The sequence below is a fragment of the Scardinius erythrophthalmus genome (genome assembly GCF_964197995.2).
Source record: "Scardinius erythrophthalmus genome assembly, chromosome: 22".
NCBI classification, from domain to species: domain Eukaryota; kingdom Metazoa; phylum Chordata; class Actinopteri; order Cypriniformes; family Leuciscidae; genus Scardinius; species Scardinius erythrophthalmus.
In genome coordinates, this window is record NC_138242.1 from 24,221,152 (window position 1) to 24,242,610 (window position 21,459).

Here is a 21,459-nt window from a genome sequence, read left to right on the forward strand (position 1 = left end):
CTCCATTTAGATAGCAACGCCCAACTTCCTATGATTTTATCAATTCCCAGCAGACAAAATCAAGTCACGCTCTAGAAGTCGTTTCACTAGGTCATACGTCGCAATATGGATGATAACACTATAGAAGCTTCCGTTTCATGCCAAGTTGATGATAATAAAAATAAAATAAATGAAAGCTATATATTTTAATAAGCAAAAACTAATCAAATTGGCAAAAACACAACAAAATTACTTAAAACAAACTAAAATGGAAATTTAAAATATAATTTAAAATATGACTAAATACTATAATAGTAAATAAATAATACTAAAGCAACACTGTATGTCATAAAACATTAGAATATAAGTTCCAAACCTCTGCAGACACGGGAAGAGTCCTGGTGACACTTCCTATGTCGGTCAGCCGATGCTCCCGATCATCCCAGCGCCCGTACGCCAAGTCAATACCTCCCACGAACGCCACCGATTGGTCAATGACTATAATCTTCTCATGATGCGCCCATAGGTACACAGAAGAGGATACGTGGTCAGGGTGCCTCATTACCTGAGAAGAAAATAAGTTTGTTATTGGTGAGTCTTTCCTTCTCTTTGTTTCTTCGCAGTGGTTAAAGATCGCAAAATGGATGCAAATGCGACAAAAACTACAATTTGTGACCAATCATGTTGCCATTGGTGACAGTCAGGAAAACTTTCTGTGTGTATTGTTCAATATAGTTAAAGTGTGAGTGCAATAATGAACATGATTTCTGATTCATGAACAAATGACTCGGTTGATGTAGTTCTTTTTATTGAGAATTTTAATTTTATTTTTATTATTATAATATAATATTATGTCACTTTAGGTTTCACTCATATGACAATGTTTAATTTAAGATGCATATCCACAACAGAGATTTGTTATAATAAAATGGCATTAAAAAAACCTATTTGAAAAAAAAATTATAGTTGAATCAACTTTGCTTGAGTGACCTGTCAGAACATAATCAGTATTTTACTTTTTTACTTTTATGCTACTTTTCTTTCAAGCAGGCAGAAATATTCTTTCAAAACAATTTTTTACATTCATTTATTTTTTAGTCATATTTAAATGGCACAAATACATTCAGGATCACTAAAGCCACAGCATCGATTGGAACTAATTTATATGAAATACAACTATTTTTATCCATGATTTTCCCATTACTTTTTAAGATATTATTCATTTCAATGACTTTTCCATGCCTGGAAATCACAACTTTAAAATTCCAGATTTTTCACCACGTTGCGACGATTATCCCCATTCACAATGAATCCCCATTTCACTGGTTCAGAATTGTGCTCCACATACATATTATACATCAAATAAGCTTGAATTGTCCATAATATTGTTCTTTTGCATTCACATTCCTTACATATATTAAATAGATTAAATAGATAAATAGATTAATCACATCTGACATAAAAGTTTGTGTGTGTGTGTGTGTGTGTGTGTGTGTGTATATATATACCCGCGACCCGGCCCCGGATAAGCGGAGGAAGATGGATGGATATATATATATATATACATACATACACACACACACAAACTTTTATGTCAGATGCGATTAATCTATTTGACAGCACTAGTTGATTAATGAACTTTTTTTTTTAATCTGACCTTGATATTGGGGTGAAGTTGTAGAAGTGTTCGTTTGCTGTATTCGCTGTTTATGCCGAGAGCCAGTTCCACCTCCTTGTACAACATCACAAATATCCGCACACCTTTTTGCTGCAAGAACAAACAGTTCTTATGGTCAGTACAGCAAATCCACCAGTCAAAATTAATATATAACCCAGAAAACAGAAAACACCCTGGAATGTAAATTATTACATGAGAACAGTGAATGGGAAGGTTTTATTGCTGGCGCAGTAAAGCCACAGATGGATGTATGGCGTTTCACTGCAGCTATGGGTTGGATTGGATTAACTCACCGCTTGCCGTTTCAAAATACAATCGAGTCGCCAGCGGTTGCCCTCGACGACAGGCCTCTTGAGGAAGATCTCAGGGCTCAGCCTGCATTTACACACACACACACACAGCAGTGACCTCAAGAGCAGGGGAAGCATTTGTAACATAAAATATGCATAAACGTCTAGTCTCACATCTCACTGTCACTTACATAATTTCAAATGTATTAAGCCAGTGAAAAAAGTAGACACACACACACACACACACACACACACACACACACACACACACACACACACACTGGAATCTCACACTTGCAGGATGACTGAGTGATGCTGTAACACAGCACCAGGCATCTGTCTGATGAAGGTAACGGATCTGTTTGGCCGTTGCTCCCAGCTGGAGGTGCCCTCTGAGAGGGTGCACACAAAGTATACAACTATCTTTCTTTCCCTCTCTTCCTTTGGGCTTTTCTCGCAGTTCATGACCTTATTGTTATGACAGGTCAAAGCAATAAGCAATACATCTCATCCATCTGAGTTGTTGAGAACGTGACAAGCAACAATAAATTGTAATAGTCACTTGTTTCAATTTTCAAGGTTCTCACACTTTTGGAGCAATAAACTTACATAACTTTTGCAATCATACGTCGTTACTGGATAAGGATTTGTAAAATCAAGGATTTATCAAATTAAATTAAGTACAAAAAAATTCTTAAGGATAGGATCAAATTAATCGCTAAATAAAAGTTATAAATAAAAATAAAATTCAATAACAAATAATAAATATATAAATACAATTAAGAAAACAAAACAATTAAAAAACAGTGTTGAGCATAAATTGAATAATATCTTAAAAAGTCATGATAAAATACTTTTCAATTACTTTTCCATGCCTGGAAATTACAATAACCATTGCATGTGTAAATGATAATTCTCATTATTAATAAAATCTCACTGGTTCAAAATTGTGCTCCACATGCATATTAAAAACATCAAATATGTGTAATGTTGTAGTTTTTCATGTACATTCCCTTTCTATTTGGACAGATAAAGCACTTGTTGTGTGACGCAAGTTTAGGACATTGATATCCTAAAGTAAAGTCAGTTTATCCCTCTGAAAAAACAAAAAACCCTCCAAGAAATGCACTCCATTTCCTGCTGCCTTCCCAGAACTAGGCAAGGTTATTGATTTTCTCAGAATTTTATTGAGGAAACATTAACCAATGCAGTTCACCTGATCTGTGTGTTCATTATTTCTAAAATGAATCAATAGTACCCAAAGGAAAGAGGAACGTATGGGAAGGGCTATATCTCAACATACCACCAGTCAGTGATAAAGATCTCCTCCTCTGCCTCTTCCAGCGCATTTGCCACATCCTCCATGTACTGCTTCCCATTCACATACCTGAAACACACACACACCCAATCAGTCAAATCAGTGGGTGAGGCTGATAGTCCCAAGCTCACACTCTCAAACTTAATTACATAATTTTCATTATTCAGGGAACAAGCATGCTAATAGGGCTTAATGCTGCAACAATGAACAACAAATCATCTGCCCAGACCTGCAGTGAAACTGCTGCCCTAGATATCTCGCTTCTCCACAGGGTCAAAAGAGGATGGAGTCTATGGTTACACTTTCCCTCTCATTCTCTCAAGTTACTCCTGTTAAACAGGCTTCACCTGAAGACACAGCGGCAGACGGCTAAAGCTTTCACATGTTTATCTATTCTAGAAAACCTGAGAGATGAAAACCTGAGAGATGAAAACCTGAGAGATGAGACCTGCTTCGGCTAGTTTGATTATTGATATTTTCTGGATAGTTTTGAAAAACATCAACTGAAAATTGTGAGAAAAGTTGAGAAATAAATACCGGTAATAACATGATCACTAATAAAATAAAGCTTTAGTTTTAATTTCTAAACTCAACTTATCCAAGAAATAAATAATATTATAATATAATCACTAATATAATAAAATAAAATACAATTTTATATTATTTTTAATAAATAAAAAAATAATATGCCAATATAATTACATTTAATTTAATATAAAACTAAAGCTAAAAGTTAGCTTAGTAAACCCAAATTATATATTTTATTTATTCAATAAATAAATAATAATATAATCACTAATATAATAAATTATATTATTGATATAATATAATACAGTACAATAGCGAATGAGTTAGCTTTAGTTTGCTTAGTAAACCCAAATTATTTTTATTATATTATTTTTCAATAAATAAATACAAACATAATATCTGCTAAATGAATGAATGTAAATAAAATATATTATAATGTAATTTAATATAATAGCTAATATAATTTAATATAAAACTAAAGCTAAAAGTTAGTTTAGTTTGCTTAGTAAACCCAAATTATTATTTCTTTCAATAAATAATATTATCAATAAAGAAATATGATATATAATAAAACTAAAGCTAAAAGTACTTCTTTGTCTAGTTGTTGCCACAGGGCAAAGGCTTTGAGGGGAGGTTGCCAGGGTGTTGCTAGGTGGTTGATTATTGGCCCAAGTCAAAAGCATCTATGATATGATCTTTTCAGACACTGGATGCATGTAAAAAGCCATAATTACCATTTAGATGGGATGTTCTTCTGTTCATTGGCAAAGGAACCATATCGGTGATCCTTAAGAAAATTGCTGCCATACTTGCGCACAAATTCATCAATTGCCTGTCCCCACCAGCGGGCGTGACGGTAACTTGTGAACTTCAGCACCAGAGTCCTTTAAAAAGCAGAAAGCGCTTTCATTTCATCAAATATTAATGGTGCATGTTAGTGGTGTCAACAATAATCGATTCGGCGATGCATCGCAATGCGGGGCATGCACGATTCAGCATCGATGCGGCAAAGTGCCATAATCGATTATGTCACTGTTTTAGGGGTGTAACGATACGCGTATTCGTACTAAGCCGTTCGGTACAAGGCACGCATTTTCAAACCGAACGGTTATTTCAAATGTAAGCGCGTCGCGAGCGCGCTCATAATGTAGACGCTGGCGCGACCACAACATCAAATGGCAAACGCAATGTAAGCGGAACGAAACTGAGCTACTGACGGACTGTTTATCAGTTTGGACCAACGCAGCGCGAGCCGATCTACTACACAGCGCTAAGAGATCCAGTAAAGAAAGCATTTGAACTCGCCACTAAAGTAATAACATCGCTGCGAGATCTAGTGAGAAACATTCACATTTCTCCGTTATTAACGGATCAAACAGCGCTGACGTGGAAACCAGGAAGAAACATTGTGCCATGAATGAACTATATCCAGGCTATAATGCTTTTAAGTAACGTTATGTCGGATTTATTTCGACATTATGAATGACATTGCTGCCCTCAAATGTTAATCTGAACTAAAATAAACATTTGTTTATAAGCACAAAAAATTACATTTAATTTTTTCCAAGGAGATGTTCTGTTTTATATGCTCCTAAGAAGAGTCAATTATAGCTCCATCATTGCTCAAAGAAAAAAAATGTCATACTTTATGATGTTAGTTCTAATACAAAAAATACATAAATAAATAAATCAAGGAAATTTCTCTGGCATTTCTTTCTTTTTGCTGTATCTAAAACAGACCGAACCGTGACACAAGTGTATCGTATTGAACCGAACCATGAATTTTGTGAACCGTTACACCCTACACTCAGTACACTGTTTATTTTCTGGCCTTGAGTTGGACAATAAAGTTGAAATTTAATTTCAAATGGTTCTCAAGCAGAGAGAAGAGAAACATTTCTCATTCAAAGCACTGAAAGCAGTGATTTATGCTTTCTTTTTCAGGTTTGAAAATGCCATATCCAATACCCTGTACCATTCAATTTTATTTTATTTAATCACATGTATGTCAAAGATACAGGAGAGTGATAATACACACATAGCAGCCAATAAAATCTGTTGTTCAATATCTGACTGCTTATATTGCCTCATGACTGATGAAAATTTTGCCTTGTGTGCAGTAGAATTTTGATGCATCGCAATGCATCGTAGAATCGAATTGAATCAAATCGTTACCTGGTGAATCGTAATCGAATCGAATCGTGAGGGCAGTGCCAATGCACACCCCTAGTGCATGTCAACTGCATTTTGCCTTAATGACCATGTGATCCTCAGTTCACACACCTGGACAGACTGTCTATGCGGACACCGTGCTTTGTCTCAGTTTCTTTAGTGTCCATTTTAATGCCGAACGCCTTATCCATCAGCAGGACGAATGAGATGGCACCTGTGTCTGGCTTCATGAGGAGTAATGAGGAGTCCTTCACCACCATCCACCTGGAAAGACCAACAGTAAGACATTATAAGATGGCATTTCCTTGAAAATCCTATTTCTTCATTTTTATTCAAGGTGATTGTTTTGTGATGAGAATGAAAGACACTACACTGACCGTTTGGACCAGCGGTAGCACATTTTGCTGTGGCCACAGCAGTTCAGTCCAGGAATACGGTGACCCCCTGACCTTTTGAGAACCATACCCTCCCTGGGAAGGAAACAGTGCAAAATGTCAAGGATCAATAAAAAAAAAAAAAATGCAAGAATATATTTCTAAAAAAATTTAGCTAATAAACAAAGAGCTCTTACAAGCCTTTTGGTCCCAAATCATGAATGAAGGACAGCTGACTCACATCAATAAATTCCATCTATAGAAGAAAAAAAAAGATTTGTCAATGCATGTAAAAAACAACATACCTTCTGAAATACTGTACATAATCCAAATATACATACTGTTGCATGGTAGTTTCTATACATTGGCATTTTAAGCAGCTTATTCAAGTAGTCTTCAAGTTGTCTCTGTGAAGAAAACCACAATATTCAGACACGAATCATCGGAATATGTTAGCAGTGTGCCACTGAAACAGGAAACTAACTTTTCGACTAGAGACTTGCTCTTCCCTGGCCAGTTCTTCGCCTCCTCCTCGGGGTAGACTTGGCATGTGCCGTTCAAGGTTCCGGTTTATAGTGTGCCTTCGCTCCGTGTGACTATTTCAAAGACAGAGGAAGAGATCTTAAGATTTCCAGAAGATGGCAAACACACTGCATATTAAAGTCAACATGTAGACCAGTAGTGTTCATGACTCAATTGCTGCCCTATAGGCGTGACGAGACATTAGTCCCTTTTGCACAGTAATCCCAGTAATCTAGTAATCACGTCATCTCCATAAGAACTTTATGATTAGCTCAAAGCAGATTTTTTACATCAGCGCATGCATGCTCATAACGGTACTCTTTATTCTTTGTTCACACACACAGCATCATATCGGTAATTTACTGGTAATATTACAACTTCTCATATCGGTAAAATGCCAGAACCAATTTACTGGTATTTTTGAAAAGGTCCTGTTCACACAAGGGGCGAGATTTACTAACAGCTTGCGCCAGCGCAAACCCTCTTTTCGCATTAAAAAACTCCTGTCAGGATTTACTAAAGACACACAGTGAACAATTAGCACTGAAAAGGCGTGGACACAGTTATTTTTGCGTCTGATCTTATTGCACATGCATTTATTTAACGCCCAAAAAAAGCATGTCTTAACCCAGGTGCTATTTGCGATGCTAGATTGCATTGGTCATTATGGAAATGATCCGGCTGGTTCTGTGTTCTTTAATTTGCGCGTCGTCACTCGTCAGTAGATCACGCGAATCTCTAGAAATTTCCTCTCCCATCTGCGCTTTTTTGGAATTGCGCTCTCACGCTAATTTGCCCTGTTTAGTGAATCAGGCCCATGATCTCTTAATGGTAATTTACCAGAAAAGACTATATGTGTGAAAGGGGCAACTGATACATCCTTTTGTCTTTTGTTGGAGTAATATTTACATTTATGTTTAGGGAGAAAAGCATGATTATATATACAATGCCATTCAAAAGTTTGGGGTCAGTACGATTTTTGAAAGAAATTAATCATTTTATTCAGCAAGAATGCATTAAATTGATCAAAGACATTTAGGTTACAAAAGACTTCTACTTTCTATTCATCAAATAATCCTGACAATACTGCATCATGGTTTCCACAAACATATTAAGCAGCACAACTGTTTTCGACATTTAAATGTAATGTAATTTTGTGAAAATGTGTCACAATGTCTTTCTTGAGGAAATGTACATTCTACTTTACTATTATAAATGTCATTACATTTAAAATGTCATTAAATGTCATTACGTTTCTTGAGCACCAAATCAGCATATTAGAATGATTTCTGAAGGATCATGTGACACTGAAGACTGGAGTAATGATGCTGAAAATTCAGCTTAGCCATCACAGGAATAAATTACATGTTACAATAACAATTACAAATAATATGTTGTAATAATATTTTACAATATTACTACTTTTACTGTACTTTTGACCCCATGCATTGAACAGTAATGTATATGTAAAACAATATTATATTATACAGTATATACAAAATATAAATATATTATTTTCAAATATAACATATAATCAAATTAATTAAATGTAATTATTCATATAAACATTATAAATAATTATAAATAAATAATTGATATAATTATGATACAATGTATGATCAGGTCACCTGCGGGTGGGCAATGGAATTCTGAGGAAGGTCTTGTAGGCACGGAGTTCCCTGTGAAGCTCCATAAAATGTTTCTCCTTCCTCTTTACCAACCAGGTGAAGTTTCCGTGCCTCATCTCGATCTTAAACAATGCCGGAAGCGCCTGGATACAAGACCAGCCATCAGGGATAGTTCACCCAAAAATGAAACTTCTGTCATAATTACCTCACTGTCATGTCGTTCCAAACCTAAATGCTTTTTGGAACATAGTGCATAAGTCGTAAGGACCACTTTGATTGTGCTTTTATGGTGTCTTTTTGGACCTTGAAAGATACGGTCATTGTATGGAAGGAGCTTTCTTCAAAATGCTTCATTTTTGTGTAAAAACATGAAAATAAGAACATTTGGGTTTGAAACGACATGATGGAGAGCACATAATTGGCTGAAATCTTAAAGGAATACTGTAGTTATATAAACCTTTAACAAACTACTTCCAAAACATGAGTGATGAGTGTTTGTCATTATTTTTCTGAAAAACAATTTTACATGTGCTAAGTATTTTCGGATATGGTGTCCAAATCTCCAGGGCAACATGTAAATTGCTCTGGCAACCTCTAAATCTCCCGGGAAACAAATATACCCCGTCAGCCCACATACTAACACTTCATGAAAGGGAACAGGAGTGGGAGATCTCACCTTAGAGACGCTTCTCTGGGACGTGAGGTTGAAGCGATCCTGGGCAGAAGTGAAGCGTTCCACCTCCAGGATTTTGGCGGTGATGGGAAGCGCGGTAAGAAACACGCGTGCCCCGGTCTCTTTAAAGCCTGTTGTTTTATACACAGCTGAGAAGGGGATGCGGTTTTCTGTGGACAAAATAATTCAAATTAATATACGACATACACACTACTGTTCAAAAGTTGTGGTCAGTGAGAAAGTGTTTTTGAAAGAAGTATCTTCTCACCAAGGCTGCATTTATTTGATCAAAAGTACAGTAAAAACAGAAATATTGTACAAAATAACCATTTTCTATTTTAATATATTTTCAAATATAATTTATTCCTGTGATGGCAAAGCTGAAATTTCAGGAACCATTACGTCAGCTTTCAGTGTCACATGATCAGAAATCATTCTGATATTTGGTGCTCAAGAAACATTTATTAGTATTATCAATGGTGAAACAGTTGTGCTGCCTAATTTTTTTGTGGATGCCATTATATATATATTCTTCATATTATCTTCAATACTTCCATATTATCTTCATATAACTTGTTTTTCTCCTCTGTTGGGATTATGTTTGTGATTTTATGTGGTTCTTTGTTTCTTTTACCTTTACTATTGGGATCCCGGCCATCAAACTCCTCTTCCCCATCGCCAATTTCAAGTTCTCGTGTGTCCAAGTTCTCCATGATATCGGTCATATCATTGGCCACCAGATGCAGGGTGCTAACCGTGGGTTCTTGCTGTCGCAGCATGGCTAACAATCGGCCTGCTGGCCAGGGCGCTCCTTTGAGACACACAACACTTTTTTCAGCATGGGAAATGAGGAAGTATTAAAACGGTTTGCTCTTGACAAAAAAAGCCATAAAACATTTACTGAATGGAATGAGAAATGATATTCATCTTGTTCAAACACTGTATCCACAATAGGGAATGTCAAACAAACGAGTGCGTGAGCATGTGTGTGTGGTTTGACTTGTGTTTGGGGGAGGAGAGAAACTCATTCAGCACTGAAACAGGAGACAAGTCACGGTGAGTGTATAAAGTTGAGAACTAAATTCAACTAAACAGACAACAGTCTGCAACCTCCTTCCTGTTCTTCTTTCCTCCTAATTGCTCACAAATAGGTTCAGGAAGCATAAAGACATCACATACAAAACCAAAAATCACTCTTTTGTCCAGACACACCAATGCAATTCATTAATATCACAACAAACCTCACCTTTGCACTGTCCAGTGAAACACACAAATCAGAGTTTCTGAGTTTGAAGATAACGTATAGTCTGTTTAAAACCACTGAAAAGGCATTTTAGTGGTAGGTTAGAAGTTATAGTTTGGGGTTAGAAAGATTTTTTTTAAAGATATTAATACTTTTATTGGTCAAGGTTGCATTAAATTAATCAAAAGTGACAGTGAAGACACATTGTTACAAAAGATTTCTATTTCAAATAAATGCTGTTCTTTTAAACCTTCTATTCATCAAAGAATCCAGAATTTTTTTATATAATAGAATATTATAATATAGTTATTTTAAACTATATTTGATAATATTAAGTTTTTTACTGTATTTATGATCAAATAAATGCAGCCATGGTGAGCATAAAAGACTTTCAAAAACATTTAACAAAAAAAATCTTACGGATCCCAAACTTCTGAACGGCAGTGTATTTTTTAGACATAGTCCTTTTATAATTCTCTTTTATAATCATATCAAACCTATCTTCCTTTTTCATATCCTCATTTCAGGTTTATGAAATTACAATATTCATCATAATAGTGTGGTAACAATGTTTCCATTTGTCTTTCTAGGAAATGGCATGTCATAATGAAAACATTGGTACTAAATTAAACTAGATGACTGTGGCGTCCAAGTGAATGTTTCTTGTCTATAATGTTAGAATAGACACTCTCGGAGTGAAGATCTCTTAAAGGATAACTCTTGTTTCCATGGATGTAACCTGAAGCCATCAAAGCCCATTACAATCATCACATCTTCAGTAATAGTTCAGACACCTCTCCGTTGAATGAGCTGCTAACTGACCTAAAGTGTCATTACGAAAAAGTGGATTTTCGTAACCACAACAGGAGGACTAAAATACATCTGCTCTTACTTCCTCTAAGATGATTCACTGATGCAAAGGCTCTTGAAGAGAAGTTTTAAAGTACATAATATTGTGAAACTGCAGTCTCAAATCAACCTGGGTTCAAGTATCGAGACACAAACAGTCTCTAGTCACACGGTGATATTTCTCTCTGAGAAAAATAATACAATTATTTTGGGAAAACTGATATGCGTCCACTATGCCTTTTATCTACAACACCCTAGCAACAAGAGATGCGCTGCACTGATAGTCAAATTCTGGCTGTCCGATAAGCTGATCATTATTTTCATGTTGTACTAGATTACCGATAAATGGTTGATATAAAAATTCTAAACTAATCTGTCTAAATAAATGAAATATAATACCTAATATTTCTAAAAATATTGATTTTAAGAAAAATCAATCTATTTAAATAATTCCAAGTGAATTTAGGCATCACAACATTATAAATGTACAAATGGCTAGTCAGTTAGAGATTTGATACAGATTACATTTAACAATGTTAGTAAATTATGAGTATTTTTTTTTTCTTACATAGCTTAAGCGTTAGATGACGGCAAAGATAATCTACATGTAAAAATAGGGCATATGATATGAGCATGCACTAACCAATACTGTATATATCCAGCATCAACCAATCTAAACTAAAATACTGGCTGATATATTGCACAAAATGGTGCACTGGATAAATCTTAGATGTGGATACTCTATAATGTCAATGGTCTTTCAGAATTTGTGTACTAAAAGTGTTTCAAGGAAGCTGTGAAGTGAAGATCAGTGGCTTGCGATATCCCGTTTTACAGAATTATTGGTTCTCGATGACCACCAATTACAGTTTCTCCAATTAACATCCAGGAATGCAAAAAGAAAAAGCTCAATTTGGTAAATGTGGGCTCATATTACAGTGATGAATGGAAACCTACTATAAACAGCCATTAATAGGTTGCTGTGGGTAACAGAGCAGCAGAGTTAAAACAACACGTTTGCCAAGGTAACAAATCACACAGGTTTAACATCATGAATTAATTTCTAGAGCAGAACAAGGACAAACACTAGATTATGCTTTTCTTAAAAATCCTTGTAAAAGCGGACATTTGCAGGTCAAAGACTTTAGTCAAATATTCCTCGTTTTATGTAAATCAGACAGTCAAATAACCTTGAGTTCCAGTGTGGACACCCGTCACACACATAAACCAATCTCTCTAACATCGCGAGGTACCAAAAGCAGCTTTTTACGATTTACATTTCAGTGTTGCATAGTCTGCAAAACACAAATTCACACATCCACCACTTCTCATACTGCTACTATCACACTAGTGATAGACTTTCGCTGAGAAAGTTCCACCTCCATCAGTATGTGGAAACAGTTCACTTCAAATAAGATGAGGAATGCAAGCACGCATTCCAACAGTTCTGGAAATCTCCCATGTGATTTCACTACTGCACCTGTCCTGCAAGTGTGAGGGCGGACAGTGATAGACTTGTTGAATAACGACTGGAAAGCAGCAAAGTCACATTCCCACCACCACTATAAACACCCTCAAACTCTCAACGCCCAACCTCATGCTGCTTCAAGTGTCAAACTGAAGCTCACAGAAGTATGTTTATCTAGTTGATCTAGTCCAGAAGGTACATCATATATTTAGTGGGGCCCATCTATGTCCTACTAGGTGTTTAAAATGTATTGAGAGAAAACAATTTCACACTTTTTAGTACTCGGAGTTTGTTGAAAATCATGTACATGTGCTACGAACATGACTGATACCTCAAGTCGCTTATTTGGGAAGGGTGTGCTATTAAGCGATCAGGGTTATGATTTATACCTGTCATTATATACCTGGATGTCAAATTCGAATAAATTAACCAAGACATATCTAGGGACCATCATAAGCCAATAAGCAACCAACACCCTACCAACCACTTAAGGGTCTTTTTCATATTCTTTCAAAATCTACTTTCAAAGTAGGCCTATACTCTTTTGGCCGTAAATGCAGAAAGATGGGTTCGGTGTGTGCGCACTATCTAGTGGACTTTGTTTTCAAGCGCTCATATCAGTCACGCACGGACACAAAAATTGGGCTGCACATGGACAATGTGCGCGGACCCTCCTGATGACGATAATTAAAATGTCACGCGGACACTGCACAGCTGGAATATACTTTGGGCTTTAGAGATGCCCCAACACCCATTCAGAACACCCAAGCAATTGCATCCCAATCAAGAACACTTTAGCAACAATATAACAATGCCATGTCAACCACTTACAGATGCTCAGAAGAACCCCCTTACAATTGTATCGTAATCAAGAACACCTTAAAGCCACTACATAAAAAAGGTCTTGGCAACCACTCACAACACCCTAGCACTGTGCCAGCAAATTAAGCAGAACCTCTCAAATTCTCTTGAAATTGTAAAAATCTAGTTTGGCAAAGCATTTTATGATGTTGTTTCGGTTTTATTCTTCTTTTTTAAATGAAAACGAAATGGCAGGTTGCACTATAATCATTAACAATCTGGGCTTTTTGGCTAAAAAAAAAAAGACTGCATTTACATGCGATCCAGGAACTGGCGAGTTACTGAGCCATGCATTGTTCCGCAGGCTGCTCCAATGGGACTATACCTGTAACTAATGCACAGCCAATTGTGCTTGTTGAAAGGCATCTGTTAAACTGGCAAGTGACCAAGTCTTTTCAAACACAGAAGCAGGAAAAAGGGTCACTGTAACTGTGGAGCAATAAAGCATGTCCCTCTATAACAGTAAATTTGCTGAACGGTATAGTCAGTCAAACCGGTATTGCCACAACAACGTCACCTCACAGTATGAGTATCCAAACAGAGACTCCTACAAAAATACCTTACCCTGATGCCAAACCCACTTCCATAAAGGTTCAAATAACATGAAAGAGAGATATTAAAAATGAATGAACGAAAGAGACCTGATTATACAATATTATATTAATATTTGGATCCGGATGTGATGCTATTGTGATTATTTAGGTTTAAAAGTGCATTATGTTGCAATCTCTCATTAAGCAGGATTTTCCCCAAAAATATGAATGTAAAAAATGGAAGTAAAAACATATAGATTTTTTTGAGTTAAGAATATTAGTACAGTATTGTGAGATAAAATATTATAATCCTTTTAAATATAGATTTTTTTCCCTTTATAACATATGGCATCGGTATTTAAAAAAAAAGTACACATAAAATATTTTTACATCTATATTTTTTGCTACTTATAAGTTCCCATTTGTACTGGCATGTAGTCAAAAAAAAAAGGTGCAATTTGCAGTGCAAACAAATTTAAGGCATCATCATTTATGATCATGAGAAACAAATTGAGTCAAGTGTGTCCAAACTTCACTGGCACTGTATTTTACCTGAAGCCAGTTTCCTAAACATTGCTGGTGTGTAACCTTATTTTAATAATTTATTAAAAAACTAACCATGTTCTGCACAGAGAAAAATGCTCTACAAGCCACATTCTGAATAGTGAGAAGAACCAAATGCAAATACAAGGAAACATTTTCTGTGTACATAGCAAAGGTTGGTGGGATGTACTGTATACGCTACCAAGACACAAATCGGGTAGGTGGACGGCGATCACTGTAGGAGGAATACGCCGCTACATTTCCAAAGTCTACTGCAAACCAGGTGCTGAAGCATTTATGATGTGCATACATACGTATTCTGCACATATTCATCTCTGATTAATATGAATTTCTTTTACAAAATGTAACATCTACTTATATTCCATTCATTGACGTGCTGCAGTGACTCATGCTCTCCCACATACATTGCACAAACATTGAGAAATCACACCCTCTGTACAAATGCAGATCTTTCTGATCGCTCAGTTTATCCATTTCAAGCATTTTCAACTAGCAGTCTAACACTGTAAAAAAAGTGACCCATGACACAATGAGTTTCTTCCTCATTTCTGCTGTTTGAAATGCAAAATAGAAAAAAGATCCCTTTCAGCTATTCGTAAAGATGTTTAAATATCCATTTAAAAATATGCAGATTTGGTATGACAGAAAAAATGCATTGACCTTAAAGAATGTTAACTTACCTGCCCGCACGCAGGCAGAGACACCCCCATCATTTCGGTTATCCTCAGTTTCTTCTTCACCCCAGAAAAGTCAAACTAACCAGAAGCGTTTAACACACTCAGACACACACACTGATATAGCGCTCACAACAGTGTGTGCTTGAGTATATGTCCAAGGAGGGGGGCAATGGGGGCTGAGACAGAGTAGTCACATGTCAAGAGGGGGCGGAGCCTCACTAGCTCTCCCAGAGATGCACCAACATGCTTCTTTTTTCTATCCTCTTGAAGACTGACATCTCATGCTCAGAAAAGTGCTATTTAGGTTAATATTTGGCAGATGATTAGGTTCCAATATTTTATATAACACTTATTTTCTTCTCTTATCGCTAAGTGGACCGAGTCTACGCACAAACATATAATTCATCACAGCCTTCATTTGCTTTTAATCGCATTTTAACCTGTCAATCTAGTGGATGCACATCAGATTCTGGACTCCTAGCATAGCATTTAAAACAAAGCCGTGTTTGAGCCCACAGTCCATGTTGAAAGCTGTTATTAATCGTTCATCTCCTGGTAGGACGGCATGACAGATGACATGACAGTCCATACACACCCACACGGTGTACAGTCACACATAAATAGAGTGTTTGAAATGTAACACATGTGGCTCTTTCAGTGGTGATGGAAACCTGAGATACTGCAGAAAGCAACAAAAACTGCACCACAGATGTGATAAAGGACATAACTGTGATGTTTCTTTACACAAAAATAACCAGTAGCTGTTGAACAACTCATATTACATTGAGATATCCTCATTAGCATCCCTATAAAATATAAAATAATGTTATATTTAGTCATCTAAGGGGTCTTCAGATCTCTTTCACGCCTCTTGACGCCTCTTTAGAAAATTAGGAACACCATGGTATATATTGTATAAAAATATTGAATAACATTGTTGCATTTTGGGCCTGACCTATGATAATATGCATCTAGCTAGTACCATATTATTGTACTTACATGCTTGTTTCATGATTACATTGCAAAGAAAATTCAATAATATTGTAAGCATTAAAATTACATAATATTACACTGTCATTTAAAAGTTTGAGGTCAGTAATTTTTTTGTACTTTTATTTTCTCTTTTTTTATTCATTAAAGAATCCTGAGGGGAAATTAATCTGTTTTCAAAAAAAAAAAAAACATAAATTTATAATAAATATATTTATATAATATTTATATAATAAATAAATAAAAACAATTAAAATAATTGATAATATGTGACCCTGGAATACAAAACCAGTCACAAGTCGCACGGGTATATTTGTGGCAATAGCCAACAGTACATTGTATGGGTCAAAATTATCGATTTTTCTTTTATGCCAAAAATCATTAGGATATTAAGTAAAGATCATGATCCATGAAGATATTTAGTCAATTTCCTACCGTAAATATATAAAACATTTATTTTTGTACCCTCAGATTCCAGATTTTCAAATAGTTGCATCTCAACAAACCATACATCAATGGAAAGCTTATTTATTCAGCTTTTAGATGATGTATGAATCCCAATTTAAAAAAATTTAACCATGTGACTGGTTTTGTGGTCCGGTTCACATATTAAGAAATGTTTGTTGAACACCAAATCAGCATATCTGATTGATTTCTGAAAGAAATCACTTTAATTTTGCCATCACAGGAATAAATTACCTTTTTAAAATATAGTAAAACATTTTTTTTTACAGTTTTGCTGGGTTTTTTTTAACCAAATGAATGCATCCTTGGTGAACATCTTGGTGAAAACATCTTACCATCCAAACTTTTGATTAGTGTACATAACTTGGTGAAATTGACATAAAGAACATTTATTTTTTAATAAAATAATTTTAATTTGTTCAAATAAAACAGACAGACAATTAATGCAATTGACCATTCCCCTTGATCTGTATGTAAATTCCATAATTTAACCATCAGAGCAAAAACTAGTGACAAACAATCAAATAATTCAAGTGCTGCTGTGGCCCTCCATTTTCTAAATGTACAAAGCAATGTAATGCATTGTAAATAATTTATTGCCTGCATAAAACAATTTAGAATCTAAAACAGGCTTAAGCTTTGCTATGTACTCATTCCCACCCTTGAACAACATTAGTTGGAGACAGTGTTGATCGGTTTTATCCAGGCACTGTGTGTTTGCTGTTGATATATTAACTTCATGCCCAATAGAATAGATCCAGCCAACTGCTTTTCTAATAGCTTTTATAAAGAATTACAGAGGAGGGCTGACACGCCACTAACAGGAATTTCTTTCCTTATTTATTTATTTTTTATTGAACATCAATGCACAATGAAGGCACGTAACCCAGCTAATGCTCAGAAAGCAGATAAATATGGCACTGCTGAGCACATCTGAATCCACATTGCACCATAACTACTCTATTTATTATTGCAGCTAATTTACTCATACAAGCATCTCCATATTGTTTGGACAATCTGCAGAAATTGCATTACATTCCTTTGGTCCCTTAATGAGATTTCTGATCTCGGAAGGTGGAACAAACGTCATGTTATTAAGAAAAAAAATTGGATATTGGCTATGAAAATCCATGTGGATTTGATATGAAACTGCAGACATGATCAAGGGTAAATCTTTGGAGTAAGCGCCCTCTAGTTGTGACCAACATGTATTATTTTTTTTATTTTCCTCCTGATCCTGCAAGTGACTTAATGTTGTTAAAACTGACTGGGATTTGATTAAACACAGCTTGGGATTTAATTTAACACCAGGTCTGCTAATTGCAATTCTGTCATCCCTAATAAACACTAGTATGCTCAGTAAACAAGACTGATTCCAAAGAAGGTCAGATTTAACACAAATACCAATTCAGAAATTAAACGACTAGCTTGGTTGACATGTGACCTGTGAGTGCAACAGCATCTGTTTATTGTGCTAAACTGAAGACAAAGTGTGTGTATGGTCACAGGACTTTCATTAAGCCGGCAGTCATTCCCCTCTAATTTAAAGTGGCTCACAAATGCATCTCGACGAGCATCAGGGTAAAACCACAAATCTAAAATCACTAACAAAACCACAGGCATGAACAGATCTACAGTTGCTCTGGACATTGCATTGCAACACTACATCCACATCAATGCTAATTCTGTGTGTAATTTCGTAATAACAGAGGATCACATGCGTGGAGGTTCTAGAAGAATCCTAGATACATGAAACATAAACAGCCTATCTTAGGATCGCTATTGCTAATCCTCACTTGGTGAACTCAACTTCCTTCCCTCGATTAAAAAAATACAATTACACATAGACCACAAGCTCTGTTTCCTCTTTCCTCAAGGCAAGCCACGATATTATTTGATTTGTAAAATGTTAAAAACAGAATCACATCTCTAAGTATTGACCATAAAAAGGTTCTCAGATGTACAACGACTGTATATCACGGTTTCATGTGCATTGCAAAGAGGTGTGATGATGCACATTAACCACAATGAGAGCACAACACCACCAATGCTTCTATTGAACTTGCTCAACATGCAAAAGTGGTAACATATGTCCAGCCCCCTGTGTTTAATAAAAGAGGAGGAAGGGTGAGATTGCTACAGGGGAAAAAGTGGTTTAGTAACTTTTGTGACCTGGCAACACTTTTACGTATATAACATGTAGATAAGGCGTCTCTCCATGTATAACATCATTAACATTATCATCTGACAGCTCGGTTGTAATCAATAGACCTGTCATATCTCACGGATGTAGTTCTCAGAAACCACACCCATGGGTCTTGGAAAGTACAGTAATACAGTCACCGTCTCTATCCAAGATATAACCTACACATTATCTAAATGTGAGTTGTTGTCAGATGGGATAGTTAGCCAACAAAGAGGAACAAAGGGTAAAATTGCCAAACACATGTCACACACCTTCCCACTAAGTCAACCAGACACTCCCATTCCGTCCCAAGATCCTTGAGGGGATCGTACTGATGACACAAAAATAAAATGACCACACAAACTTAATAGAACTATGCAATACAGTGTGGTCAGACTATAATGATTATAACGTAATTCATGTTCATGTAAAGATTCCTCAGCCAATCCTAAATTTTAATCTAGAAAATGAACTGGATTCATCATATATTTTTGGATTAATCTCACAAAACCTGAGAAAAAAATAATATTTTCTTATATTTTATTCAAAAGTACTTATGCAATGACTTAAAATATCTATAAAAATGTATATATATGCGCTACACGTGGCCTGTACCCCACCTTTTTGAGAGAAAATGTCCAAAGGATGCTATATGGAGTAAACGGTCAGACTTCGGTCTTAGAAATGACGTTTCAAGCAAAACATTAACATAAAATGAAGCACACAAAGCTCCTCTGTTTGTTGGTATTTGTCTTAAACCTGTCAGTCAGCTGTAAGTTAGCAGAATCAGTTCAAGTCGTCGGAGTTGCCCTGCAGGTACAGCAGGTTGTTTGCCTTGCAAAATTAGTCGGTGTGGACAATGATATCATAACTGCATTATTGGAAAGGTGTCATAGCCTACTCTCACTGCAGTTAATTTAAACAAATCAAATCCCATTAATAGTCTCTTTGATAGACTCTGATCTAATGTGATGCAGTCCAGATGCAGTATATGGCTGCCACCTTCTGTTGCCATGCATTTCAAAAGCCACTCACTCGTCACAGCACTAGGACAGAAGTCTAGCTACTCTGTTAATATGTCATTACTTTTCCGCGTGATAAAACTTACTCGGTTAATTTCTACTCAGAGAACAGAACGTTAGTTAGTCATAAAAGCCATGTAAACATACCTGATAAAAAAAACCTAGAGGCACGTCCGCGCTGCTCTGAATCCGCTTCTCAGATATAAAGTGAGCACGAGAGGACGCGATTCACGCGAACGCGGATCATCTGGCTCGCGCTTCCTCTTCTGTACAGTTGGACCCGCCCATGTAAATTATACATGTACGTCTACACTCGATGAGATGTTTTTGAGTGTTAACAATAACAATAACCGTGTTCATAAGCTATTAAGGAAGTAAAATGTAAACTATATTTATTCAGTAGTTTATGAGAAAGGAGTTAAAGGGGTTTAGTTAATGTTGTAGTTGTCACCTTAGTTAGCTGTAGAAAATTCAAGAAAGTCTCCAATAATGTTGATTGTATCACTTGACGTTGTCTTTGTTCTTGGCGGTTTATGTGCACAGAGAAGTTGTCTGGGGTGAGTGGCCTAATTTTGCAAATGTTTTCAAAGCTCATGTGTTTTCTTTTGCGCACGGCTGGGGAGATTGTTGTTTTAAAATCAAAAGTCAAAATGCAGCGTCAGAGATAGTCTTTTTATTGGGAGATATGAGGGTCTGTGGCTCTATCGTCGGAAAAAGCGTAAATGGCTAACTTGGATCACATGTGCCTTGATAACCAATCACATTACATCATTGAAATCATTGAATTTCGTTCAGAGCAGAGTCGCCGACGTCACAATTACGTCACAGCGTTAGCTGGAAGCAAAGTAGTGCCAGAGGAACGAGGGCGCCGCCATCTTTAGATTATTGTCTTTGAACTTCCGTTTTTGCGGTCGCTCTGTATATTTCAATGGCATTGCTGTCCAGGAGTAATTAGCTTTTGAAGTGGATTTACTTAATGTAAAGTTAATGAAAGTTATCATGAGCATTGTAATGTTTAAAGCAGATGTCTTAACAAATGTCAGTAGACCGGGAAGATTTTAAAACGAGCCATTCTTCATTCATAAATACGCAAGATCGCTGTGAAAATACAGACCGGAAGTCAAAAGACAACGAGCGCAGCGCTGAAAAGGGGCGGGTCTACCAAAGGTCTATATATGAGTGTCCTAACTGTTTAACGGCTCTGGTTCAGCCTATGTAGATAGGCCTACTTATTTTGAATAAGTAATATTCACGACTGCTAAAAAAGTATGTTCTTTTCCATGCGCATGCTCTTTTTTTTCGGTGTAAACTCTAAATAAAATTTTATAAAATACAAAAGTTTTAACATTTTAAGATTAGCCAATGGGCTTAAATGATAAACGTTTTCCCACAAAAGCAGTTTATTCAGCGTAGTGAAGCCTCTCCTCCATTGACATCCAT

General features: G+C 36.1%; 1 protein-coding gene across 5 annotated transcripts in view; it reads right to left on the reverse strand.

Annotated features, from left to right (window-relative positions):
- pld1b (phospholipase D1b) overlaps positions 1–20,352 on the reverse strand; it is a 31,776-nt gene extending 11,424 nt beyond the window's left edge. The window contains exons 1-14 of one of the 5 annotated variants that reach the window (XM_081352899.1): positions 20,167–20,287; positions 9,797–9,973; positions 9,166–9,332; positions 8,490–8,632; positions 6,824–6,935; positions 6,681–6,746; positions 6,537–6,595; positions 6,343–6,435; positions 6,077–6,229; positions 4,528–4,677; positions 3,251–3,334; positions 1,951–2,032; positions 1,637–1,747; positions 356–544 (exon numbers count right to left, since the gene is read on the reverse strand). In XM_081352899.1, coding sequence (XP_081209025.1) covers positions 356–544; positions 1,637–1,747; positions 1,951–2,032; positions 3,251–3,334; positions 4,528–4,677; positions 6,077–6,229; positions 6,343–6,435; positions 6,537–6,595; positions 6,681–6,746; positions 6,824–6,935; positions 8,490–8,632; positions 9,166–9,332; positions 9,797–9,941 — 1,554 coding nt within the window. In that variant the 5' untranslated portion in view covers positions 9,942–9,973; positions 20,167–20,287. Of the gene's footprint in view, positions 1–355; positions 545–1,636; positions 1,748–1,950; positions 2,033–3,250; positions 3,335–4,527; positions 4,678–6,076; positions 6,230–6,342; positions 6,436–6,536; positions 6,596–6,680; positions 6,747–6,823; positions 6,936–8,489; positions 8,633–9,165; positions 9,333–9,796; positions 9,974–15,360; positions 15,482–20,166 lie in introns of those variants that run through there. The other 4 variants (XM_081352900.1, XM_081352901.1, XM_081352902.1 and 1 more) reach the window with 4 other exon arrangements.
- Positions 20,353–21,459: the final 1,107 nt, after the last annotated feature.